At 46.1% G+C, this 12,430-nt stretch overlaps 1 protein-coding gene across 1 annotated transcript in view; it reads right to left on the reverse strand.

Annotated features, from left to right (window-relative positions):
- LOC5503592 (deleted in malignant brain tumors 1 protein) overlaps window positions 1-12,430 on the reverse strand; it is a 30,972-nt gene that overhangs the window by 4,054 nt on the left and 14,488 nt on the right. Inside the window, exons 10-18 of the mRNA XM_048727606.1 lie at window positions 11,967-12,176; window positions 10,333-10,692; window positions 8,349-8,603; window positions 7,495-7,685; window positions 6,348-6,480; window positions 5,684-5,986; window positions 5,339-5,605; window positions 4,592-4,858; window positions 4,237-4,422 (exon numbers count right to left, since the gene is read on the reverse strand). Coding sequence (XP_048583563.1) covers window positions 4,237-4,422; window positions 4,592-4,858; window positions 5,339-5,605; window positions 5,684-5,986; window positions 6,348-6,480; window positions 7,495-7,685; window positions 8,349-8,603; window positions 10,333-10,692; window positions 11,967-12,176 — 2,172 coding nt within the window. The remainder of the gene's footprint in view (window positions 1-4,236; window positions 4,423-4,591; window positions 4,859-5,338; window positions 5,606-5,683; window positions 5,987-6,347; window positions 6,481-7,494; window positions 7,686-8,348; window positions 8,604-10,332; window positions 10,693-11,966; window positions 12,177-12,430) is intronic.

Here is a 12,430-nt window from a genome sequence, read left to right on the forward strand (position 1 = left end):
GGGATCCTCATGTCCAAAAATGCGGCGGCTTGTTTAATAGAATGGACTCCTTGGAACGAGAGAATGATTCAAGCAAGATTCTACTCCAGGCAAATTAAACACGGCTGCAAGAGGTACTAGATAGCAGAAACCAACACGACATGTTAATCATCACTGGTGATATGAATGCAAAGGTTGGCGACCAAAACTGGGACTATGAAAGAGTCATGGGGAAGCATGGATTGGGAGTTCGAAATGACAATGGAGAAAGATTATGTGAATTGTGTGACCTTAACGAACTTGTCATAACTGGGACGCTGTTCCCACATAGAACCATTCACAAGGCAACTTGGATTTCACCAGATGGAAAGACAAAGAACCAGATAGACCATGTTTTGGTAAATAAGAGGTTTAGGAATTCAGTAAAAGACACAAGGGTTTTTAGATCAGCGGACGTAGGAAGTGACCACTACTTGGTGTGTGCAACTGTAAAGCTAAGGTTAAGGAAAGATCCAGAACGGAAGGGTAACATCAGAGTGAAATATGATACATCTAAATTGACGGAGAAAGAGGTGAGGAACACATTTAACATCAAATTAAGGAATCGGTTCCAAGCATTGGAGCAAGAGGACGAAGAAGAGAGAGGGGAAGAAGTAGTAGATGCAAAGGAAGAAGTGGAAAGGGACTTTACTATAATGAAAAAGGCACTCTTGGAAGTTGCAGAGACAGTTTTAGGTAAGCCACGATAGAAGAACAAACCATGAATTAGCGGAGAGTCATGGAGACTGATAGATGAAAGACAACATCCCAAATGACTGGAAGAAAGGGCTTATAATAAAGCTACCAAAGAAAGGAAATTTGAAAGAATGTAAGAACTCACGAGGAATCACCTTATTGTCCATCGTAGGGACGATACTTGGAAGAATTGTTATTGACAGGATACGAAACAGAGTTGACAAAAAGTTGAGAAAAGAGCAGGCTGGCTATAGAAGAGGGAGAGGAACTACGGAGCAAGTATTTATACTGAGAAACATCATAGAGCAAGTGAATGAGTGGCAGGCAACTTTGTATGTTAATTTCATAGACTTTGAGAAAGCCTTCGATTCAGTCCATCGTGAGAGTTTGTGGGTAATTATGGAAAAGTATGGAGTTCCAGAGAAGATTATACGCATTGTGAGGCTGGTTTTTGAAGATTTCCAGCGTGCGGTCGAAGATCACGGTGAAACAGGAGAATGGTTCAACATAAAGATGGGGGTAAAGCAAGGCTGCAATATGTCGGGCTTTATGTTTCTATTGGTCATGGACTGGGTATTGCGAAGGTCAGTTGGAAAAGGAGAAAATGGAATACGATGGAAATTTACATCTAAACTGGACGATCTAGACTTTGCGGACGACATAGCATTGCTTTCCTCAACAAAACATCATATTCAGGAGAAGACAGCAAGGCTGGACGGCGAGGCTAGGCGAGCGGGATTGAAAATAAACTTAGAGAAGACGAAGATGCTAAGGATAAATGCCAAACAGCATGGAAATATTGTGATCAATGGAGAAGAAATCGAAGACATCAGCGAATTTACGTACCTAGGAGCAAAAGTTTGCAGAGAGGGTGGTGGAATGAAAGATCTCAGAAATAGATTATCAAAAGCAAGGAGTGTGTACACAAGGCTGAAACGTATATGGAACTCAAAGAAGATCATGAGACGGACAAAGATAAAGCTTTACAAGTCGTTGGTACTTTCGGTTTTATTGTACGGTTGCGAGACGTGGAAGATGAACAAGAAAGATGATAAATTGCTAGATGTATTCCAACAGAAGTGTTTGAGAAGGATATTGCAGATTAGTTGGGAAGACCATGTAACGAATGAAGAGGTACGGAGAAGAGCTGGAGTACATCAATTGAGCAGTGAAGTGAAGAGACGGCGATGGAAAGTGATCGGACACGTGTTGAGACAAGGAAGAGAAAATGACTGCAGCGTAGCATTAACTTGGACACCAGAAGGCAGAAGGAAACAGGGAAGACCCAAAACAACATGGCGAAGGACTGTGGAAAAGGAGAGAGGCGAGGCGGGGTGGAGGAACTGGGACGAGGTGCGGTCAAAAGCAGCCGACAGGGAAAAGTGGAAAAGCACTGTGAAGGCCCTATGTGCCACACGGCACCAGAAGGACAGGAAGCACACGACTCGTACGCGTTGTTTTAATCGCAATAAGCGCACGACTCGTACGCGTTGTTTTAATCGCAATAAGCGCACGACTCGTACGCGTTGTTTTAATCGCAATAAGCACACGACTCGTACGCGTTGTTTTAATCGCAATAAGCGCACGACTCGTACGCGTTGTTTTAATCGCAATAAGCACACGACTCGTACGCGTTGTTTTAATCGCAATAAGCGCACGACTCGTACGCGTTGTTTTAATCGCAATAAGCACACGACTCGTACGCGTTGTTTTAATCGCAATAAGCACACGACTCGTACGCGTTGTTTTAATCGCAATAAGCACACGACTCGTACGCGTTGTTTTAATCGCAATAAGCGCACGACTCGTACGCGTTGTTTTAATCGCAATAAGCGCACGACTCGTACGCGTTGTTTTAATCGCAATAAGCACACGACTCGTACGCGTTGTTTTAATCGCAATAAGCGCACGACTCGTACGCGTTGTTTTAATCGCAATAAGCGCACGACTCGTACGCGTTGTTTTAATCGCAATAAGCGCACGACTCGTACGCGTTGTTTTAATCGCAATAAGCACACGACTCGTACGCGTTGTTTTAATCGCAATAAGCGCACGACTCGTACGCGTTGTTTTAATCGCAATAAGCACACGACTCGTACGCGTTGTTTTAATCGCAATAAGCGCACGACTCGTACGCGTTGTTTTAATCGCAATAAGCACACGACTCGTACGCGTTGTTTTAATCGCAATAAGCACACGACTCGTACGCGTTGTTTTAATCGCAATAAGCACACGACTCGTACGCGTTGTTTTAATCGCAATAAGCGCACGACTCGTACGCGTTGTTTTAATCGCAATAAGCGCACGACTCGTACGCGTTGTTTTAATCGCAATAAGCACACGACTCGTACGCGTTGTTTTAATCGCAATAAGCGCACGACTCGTACGCGTTGTTTTAATCGCAATAAGCGCACGACTCGTACGCGTTGTTTTAATCGCAATAAGCGCACGACTCGTACGCGTTGTTTTAATCGCAATAAGCACACGACTCGTACGCGTTGTTTTAATCGCAATAAGCACACGACTCGTACGCGTTGTTTTAATCGCAATAAGCACACGACTCGTACGCGTTGTTTTAATCGCAATAAGCACACGACTCGTACGCGTTGTTTTAATCGCAATAAGCACACGACTCGTACGCGTTGTTTTAATCGCAATAAGCGCACGACTCGTACGCGTTGTTTTAATCGCAATAAGCACACGACTCGTACGCGTTGTTTTAATCGCAATAAGCGCACGACTCGTACGCGTTGTTTTAATCGCAATAAGCACACGACTCGTACGCGTTGTTTTAATCGCAATAAGCACACGACTCGTACGCGTTGTTTTAATCGCAATAAGCGCACGACTCGTACGCGTTGTTTTAATCTCAATAAGCACACGACTCGTACGCGTTGTTTTAATCGCAATAAGCGCACGACTCGTACGCGTTGTTTTAATCGCAATAAGCGCACGACTCGTACGCGTTGTTTTAATCGCAATAAGCGCACGACTCGTACGCGTTGTTTTAATCGCAATAAGCGCACGACTCGTACGCGTTGTTTTAATCGCAATAAGCGCACGACTCGTACGCGTTGTTTTAATCGCAATAAGCGCACGACTCGTACGCGTTGTTTTAATCGCAATAAGCGCACGACTCGTACGCGTTGTTTTAATCGCAATAAGCACACGACTCGTACGCGTTGTTTTAATCGCAATAAGCGCACGACTCGTACGCGTTGTTTTAATCGCAATAAGCGCACGACTCGTACGCGTTGTTTTAATCGCAATAAGCACACGACTCGTACGCGTTGTTTTAATCGCAATAAGCGCACGACTCGTACGCGTTGTTTTAATCGCAATAAGCGCACGACTCGTACGCGTTGTTTTAATCGCAATAAGCGCACGACTCGTACGCGTTGTTTTAATCGCAATAAGCGCACGACTCGTACGCGTTGTTTTAATCGCAATAAGCGCACGACTCGTACGCGTTATTTTAATCGCAATAAACGCACGACTTATGAGCGTTGTTTCAAACCGCACCTTTTAGAGTCAATTTTTCTTTCACAACCTCGGTTCCAGGACTTGGTATATCCTTGTTTTTTTCCTTGCCGTTGTGGTACCAGGTGAAGACTGGCGGCGGGGAACCCATCGCTTGACATAAGAAGCTCACGTTTGCGCCAGTCAGCACGGAGATATTCTGAGGTGGTCGGTTTATAATCGGGGGCCCTGTGGAACACACCCAAAACTTATATGCAAGAAGGTTATTTATTTAAAGATTGTAAATTTAAAGAACTAAAGCGTTGTAGTTATGTGCTTCTGAAGATCTATACTGGCTTTAGAAACAAGAGACTGATTGGCGGTGTGACGTTTCCTCAGCTGACGGGTGCTCTCGTACCTGAGACAATCACTGATGAAAACACGGTGGCGATATTTTGCGGGTTCTGCGCAATGCACGCATACATTCCGGTGTCTGCTCTGCTGACCACTCCTATAGTTAAAGTCCCGGGCTCAACCACGCGGTTCGGGCCTGTCTTGATGGTCACGCCGTCTTTCTTCCACGTGACCACAGGCTGAGGCTGCCCTGTTGCGTTACATTTGAGCGTTACACGTTGCGAAGGGTTGACAACTGTCTTGCTTGGAGCCGTGGCAATACTCGATGGCACTAGAACAAACACCGACAGGGGATTAGTAGGTATCGACATTAACTACTTTCTCCCGACAGAGGGTGGGCAAGTATCGACATTGAAAACATACGCCTTCTGTCAGAGGATGGCTAAGTGACAACATTTGGTACTTACTCCCGACAAAGGGTGTCAGGGGGATGGTAAGTATCGACATTGAATAGTTACTTCTGTCATCAACATTGAGTAACAGAGGGTGGGTAAGTTTTGACATTGAGTACTTACTCCCGACAGAGGGTGGGTAAGTTTTAACATTGAGTAATTACTCGGGACAGAGGGTGGGTAAGTATCAACATTGTGTAATTAATCCCGACAGAGTGTGGGTAAGTATCAACATTGTGTACTTACTCCCGACAGAGGGTGGGTATATATCAACATTGAGTAACAGAGGGTGGGTAATTATTGACATTGAATAATTACTCCCGACAGAGGGTGGGTAGGTATTGACATTTGGTACTTACTCCCGACAGAGACGGACACGTTGGCTGAGGCTGTTCCCAGCCAGTTCTGTGCTGTACATTCGTACTGTCCTGAATCCTCGAAGACAGCGTTGTAGATGGCAAGCGTGAAGTTATTCGTGAACACGTTATAACGCGAACCTTTCAGCACGGCTCCGTTGCGTTTCCAAGTGATGTTGGCAGTTGGATAGCTTGAGATGTTGCAGTAGATGTAGGCAGTCTGACCCTTGGCCAACAACGATGGAGAGAAGTCAACCACGCGTGGGGCCTCTAAAAGCATGACAGAGGGCAATAAGGTTTAGAGAAACAGGCCTGGGCACTGATAACGAAGGATATCTATATCCTTACCGTTGACTGTGACGATCGTGGACGCAGAAATCGATCCTGCGCTGTTCTTGAGCACACACGTGTAGTTGCCAAAATCCGATCTCTGAACGTTGTTAACCACAAGCTGTCCACTTGTGTCCGTGGTGATCCGCAGAGACTTGACGTCATTCTCATCGATGGGCTTGCCATCCTTGAGCCAATCTGAGATGATGGGGGTGACTACGGGTGGTACAGATCGGCAGCCGATGCGGAAGGCGCTCTCTGTGGTAGTGGTGATGTTGTTGGCAGGCTGCACTTGAAACTCTGGCGCAATGGAAGCGATAACTGAAAACAAAACGGTATCTTTGAATGCTCTGTCGCTAAACATGATTGAAGTTGCACACAGTATACAAGGCTTTATGTATTCGCGATTTCCATGTTGCTAGCTACGGACATTCAATTTCATAATGTATTATCAGGCCCGTAGCCAGGAAGAACCACCCCACTAGACTGGAATCGACTGGAAGGTCTTCTCTAAGAAGGAAAATTGAGTACAACTGCGAGCTGGGGTGAGTTACCTAAGAGGAAATGGTCCACCAAATGCGCAAACGACCCCCCCCCCCCCCCCCCCCCGCTTAAAATCCTGGCTACGGGCCTGATTATTCAGTCCCCTGAGAACCGCTACGCAGGTTCTAAAGGTGGCTACCTCTGCAGAGCTCTCCGTCGCCCATGTATCCGTCCGGACACTGCAGACAAATGGATCCCTCGATCTGCTTATTGGTCAGTAGCTCAAGGTCGACGCACGTGACACCATTATAACACAGTGAGGAGTCCTGGCACTAGGGAAACGAAACGGCAAGGGATTAGAGAACGAGACTGCAATGGGTAAAAGATCAAGGGGTAAAGTGAGGACAAGGGGGTGGCCAGATAAAAACCATGGGTAAAATTCAGTAATATAGGCAGTAATATTCTGTGACCACGGAATGGTTGGAAAATTGCAATCAATTTTACTACATTCCAACAAGCAATTCTAAGAAATTCCAACATTCCTATAAATAGATTACAAAAACAATCTAGATTTAGTACATTTTATACCCAAATACACAGAAAATTCATAACTTTATCGCATTCTTAACTGTTCGACTAGTCAGTTCAATTCAATCTGCAATTTCTCATCTCTGCAAATGAGCTGGGTGTGGTCCACACCACTTTAAGCCCGCCCCTCTGGACACGAACAAAGAATTTGCCTACCTGTAGGCTTTGATAGTTTTTCCGGCACGAAAACCCCGAAAACACGGAGTTCACATAACCCGGCCGCTATCTTGGATAATACGCTCCGCAGGGGAGGGGGAGGAAAAATGTGTATGAGGCAGCGCGGGTGGTAGGGTGTGGTGGAATAGGGTGTGGTGGAATAAGGTGTGGTGGAATAGGGTGTGGTGGAATAAGGTGTGGTGGAATAGGGTGTGGTGGAATAGGGTGTGGTGGAATAAGGTGTGGTGGAATAGGGTGTGGTGGGATGGGGTGTGGTGGAATAGGGTGTGGGGGAATAGGGTGTGGTGGAATGGGGTGTGGTGGAATAGGGTGTTGTGGAATAGGGTGTGGTGGAATGGGGTGTGGTGGAATAGGGTGTGGTGGAATAAGGCAAAGTGGAATAGGGTGTTGTGGAATAAGGCAAAGTGAAATAGGGTGTGGTGGAATAGGGTGTGGTGGGATAGGGTGTGGTGGGATGGGGTGTGGTTGAATAGGGTGTGGTGGAATAGGGTGTGGTGGAATGGGGTGTGGTGGAATGGGGTGTGGTGGAATAGGGTGTGGTGGAATAAGGCAAGGTGGAATATTATTGGATACTTTCTTACCTTGCCTTTTATGACTTTTCTGCAGTAGTTGTTTGCCACATCTTCTATCGTACTGTTGTCGCAAACAACGCCGGCATCCTCGCCATGGCCCAAGTCGCAGTTATTAACACCCCAGCCATGATTACGACACTGACTCAGGGAGCTTTCATAGCCATAGCAGTCCACGTTATCAGCCCAAATCATGCCTTCGCCTAGAGAAAGCGTGGGAAACAGTAGTACCCATCAAAACAAGTAACAAATAAACAAGTAACAATTTAAAGCTAAAAGGAAAAAAATAAACAACAACAACACGTGATAAACAGTCGCAGACAAAGTGGCTAGACAGGCATTGGATATTATCAACAAATCGAGATCACTAGCTAGCTATATATTGACAGAGAGACCAAGGGAGGTGATGACTTGTCGCGGGCACCTTGCACAGAGAAATTTCTTCCTTACGCGGCTGGAATAGCCTGCATTGAGTATTATTATTCACGGCATATTTTTAACGGAAATATATTTAACATATATAAGTAAAGAAGAATAAGATTTGATGAAGACTATTCAGAAGTCAGAAGATGACAGCCGTGGGTAAGCACAGGAAAAATTCGAAAAGAACGAGAGGAAACCGCACTTAACAAATAGTGAATTTAATAGGTTCACCGTTCCGTTGCCACGGAAACAAGAATGTAAACAAACGTTGCATTTTCATAAAGTTCATCCCTAGATACACGACACAGCAAAATAAATTGACGTTTCGATCCCTGTTGCAAAAGATACGGGTTGTGATCGACTTGGTGTTTGGGGACTTGGGAAACCGTGTCTTGATCAGTGTCCAACACTGATCAAACCAGCAATAATTCAAAATCAACTACCTTTTCCGAACTCAGCATGCTTGGTTGCCCTGAGCGCTTTACCGAAGCCCAGCTCCCTGCAGACAACTGACGCGTCCTTGATGTCCCAGTCATCGTCACAAACAGTGCCCCAGACCCCCTCGTGCAGGATCTCCACACGACCTTCCTGCTTGTTTCTCCCTCCAACCAGGCGGACGGTGGGCACGGCAGGACGGGTGGGTAAGAGGTCAGCCACAGACTGCATGTCGCCGCAGTGTGTGATACACTGAGAATCATCTGGGAACAAATATGGGTGGACTTAATTACTAGAGAGATTGAAGGCAAGCTGTGGAAAAAACTATGTGGTCTGCGCAGGCTTTCATGTTAAACGTCCCTCTGAAAATAGAGTGGTTTCCACGATGTTTCGAGAGTTAACACCTCGTCGGAGCAAGAATGAATTTATCACCCTTCATCACCTATCAGTTCGTATCACAAACTTCAATGAATAGAAACTAATTTGAATCCGTTTGCGTAGAAGGTACTACCACAGCTTGGAGGTACTACCACAGCTCACAGGTACTACCACAGCTCGGAGGTACTACCACAGCTCACAGGTACTACCACAGCTCACAGGTACTACCACAGCTCACAGGTACTACCACAGCTCACAGGTACTACCACAGCTCACAGGTACTACCACAGCTCACAGGTACTACCACAGCTTACAGGTACTACCACAGCTCACAGGTACTACCACAGCTTGTAGGTACTACCACAGCTTGTAGGTACTACCACAGCTCACAGGTACTACCACAGCTTGTAGGTACTACCACAGCTCACAGGTACTACCACAGCTTACAGGTACTACCACAGCTTACAGGTACTACCACAGCTCACAGGTACTACCGCAGCTCACAGGTACTACCACAGCTCACAGGTACTACCACAGCCCGAAGGTACTACCGCAGCTCACAGGTACTACCACAGCTTACAGGTACTACCACAGCTCACAGGTACTACCACAGCTTACAGGTACTACCACAGCTTGTAGGTACTACCACAGCTCACAGGTACTACCACAGCTTGTAGGTACTACCACAGCTTGGAGGTACTACCACAGCTCACAGGTACTACCACAGCTTGTAGGTACTACCACAGCTCACAGGTACTACCACAGCTTGTAGGTACTACCACAGCTTGGAGGTACTACCACAGCTCACAGGTACTACCACAGCTCGGAGGTACTACCACAGCTCACAGGTACTACCACAGCTCACAGGTACTACCACAGCTCACAGGTACTACCACAGCTCACAGGTACTACCACAGCTTGTAGGTACTACCACAGCTCACAGGTACTACCACAGCTTGTAGGTACTACCACAGCTTGGAGGTACTACCACAGCTCACAGGTACTACCACAGCTCGGAGGTACTACCACAGCTCACAGGTACTACCACAGCTCACAGGTACTACCACAGCTCACAGGTACTACCACAGCTCACAGGTACTACCACAGCTCACAGGTACTACCACAGCTCACAGGTACTACCATAGCTCACAGGTACTACCACAGCTCACAGGTACTACCACAGCTTACAGGTACTACCACAGCTTACAGGTACTACCACAGCTTGTAGGTACTACCACAGCTCACAGGTACTACCACAGCTCACAGGTACTACCACAGCTTGTAGGTACTACCACAGCCTGAAGGTACTACCACAGCTCACAGGTACTACCACAGCTCACAGGTACTACCACAGCTCACAGGTACTACCACAGCTCACAGGTACTACCACAGCCTGAAGGTACTACCACAGCTCACAGGTACTACCACAGCTCGGAGGTACAACCACAGCTCGGAGGTACTACCACAGCATGTAGGTACTTCACAGCTCACAGGTACTACCACAGCTAGGAGGTACTACCACAGCTCACAGGTCACCCAGAGGTGGGCCTTAGGATAAGGCTTTTTACGCATTGTTTTGTTTTTGAAAAAGGGAGATATTTTTAAAGGACTTACACAGGAAGAGTCCTGGAGAACAGCTCTTGCAGATGGCGTCCGTCTCCCCGTTCATGCACGTCTGGCACTTACTACTGCACGGCCAGCAAGTGCGACTCTTGGTGTTGCCATAGTTACCAAGAGGACACTTGTCCACACACTTGTTGGTCTGTTGGTTCAGGAAGTTGGGTAAGTCGCACTTGATGCACCGGTCAGCGGCGCCGATGCACTCCTTGCAGTTTTGATCGCAGCGCTTGCACACGTGGTTGTCGTCATAGAAACCGGATGGACAGTCCTTGACGCACTTTTTAGACATGTCCGGTCCGGAGCAGCGGACACCAACATCCTCTGCGTGTCCACAATTGCTGTGCCCAACACCAGCTGAAAAAGATCACAGCTAATCACATTACAGCCAATCACATCACAACCAATCACATCACAGCCAATCACATCACAAACAATCACATCACAGCCAATCACATCACAGCCAATCACATCACAGCCAATCACATCACAGCCAATCACATCACAGCCAATCACAGAAAGCCAATCACATTACAGCCAGTCACAGAAAGCCAATCACATCACAGCCAATCGCGCCGCCATTTTATGCTACCGCGCAAAGTATCGCGTTTCCATTCCATTTCCAAAATTTCGTCAATAATGCATCAGATTTTATTCGTGGATTGATCTCTTGTAAATATACCATTGTCTATCAGAATGAAAGCAATAACAAACGACTGGTTGAAAGACATCATTCGAAATAAGCATATATAAATATATATTAAGATACCTTTGGCACATCACACATATTATACCAGGTATTGCTGGGCCTAATTTGGAGATCGTAGGATTTCACGACATATATGTGCCAAAAATAGCCCAGGTTCGACATGACGGATGCCTTAGCTCATTGTGCTTATTCTAAATGTATTAATTTTTCGGCTTTTGGATACTTCTCAAGGCCGGTTTAGGGCCGTGGTTAAGTCAATAGGTTAAGTTTCTCAGCTACTCGCTTCAATAAGCCGATGGGAATAATAGTGTTTATAATTTTATTATTTATATAGTGCAAAATTCATTGTCTATATGATCTAATATGCTTATTTAACTGTGTAGGACCCTGGTTGATATCCTGTGACCTACCCGGTGGGAATATGTTTTATATAGCACCCTGGTCGATATTCTGTGACCTACCCGGTGGGAATATGTTTTATATAGCACCCTGGTTGATATGCTCTGACCTCCCGGGATGTGTAGGACCCTGGTTGATATTCTGTGACCTACCCGGTGGGAATATGTTTTATATAGCACCCTGGTTGATATTCTCTGACCTCCTGGGATGTGAGGACCCTGGTTGATATTCTGTAACCTACCCGGTGGGAATATATATTTAGCTGTTTTATATCGCACCCTGGTTGATATTCTGTAACCTACCCGGTGGGAATATATATTTAGCTGTTTTATATAGCACCCTGGTTGATATTCTCTGACCTCCTGGGATGTGTAGGACCCTGGTTGATATTCTGTAACCTACCCGGTGGGAATATATATTTAGCTGTTTTATATCGCACCCTGGTTGATATTCTGTAACCTACCCGGTGGGAATATATATTTAGCTGTTTTATATAGCCCCTGGTTGATATTCTGTGACTTACCTGGATGCTGCTTGCATTCGAACAAACTCTTTTCTGTGTTCTTGCACTGCAGGTCGTCCATCACGATCTTGCCGTTGCCTGCCCCGTACGCCGCCGCACCCTTGAAGGACAAAGCTTTCCCGAGCTTTAGATGACGGCAAGCGACGGTCGCGTCATTCAGGTCAAAGCCATCGTCACAGACTGTGCCCCAAGCGCCCTGGTACATTATTTCTAATGCAGATAAAATAGATTAGTACCGTGCAAAGATGTCGTCGATGTTATTTCACTGAAGACAGACAAAAACTCCGGAGCAATGAGTATCGGTTGGCATCAATGTATTGCAATGCATGACATTGCGATGAGTATCGGTTGGCATCAATGTATTGCAATGCATGACATTGCGATGAGTACCGGTTGGCATCAATGTATTGCAATGCATGACACTAAAGGCTGTTTTTTACAAGGACACAAGAGCAACATCAGGC

This window comes from Nematostella vectensis, chromosome 5, assembly GCF_932526225.1.
Source record: "Nematostella vectensis chromosome 5, jaNemVect1.1, whole genome shotgun sequence".
Taxonomy (NCBI): Eukaryota; Metazoa; Cnidaria; class Anthozoa; order Actiniaria; family Edwardsiidae; genus Nematostella; species Nematostella vectensis.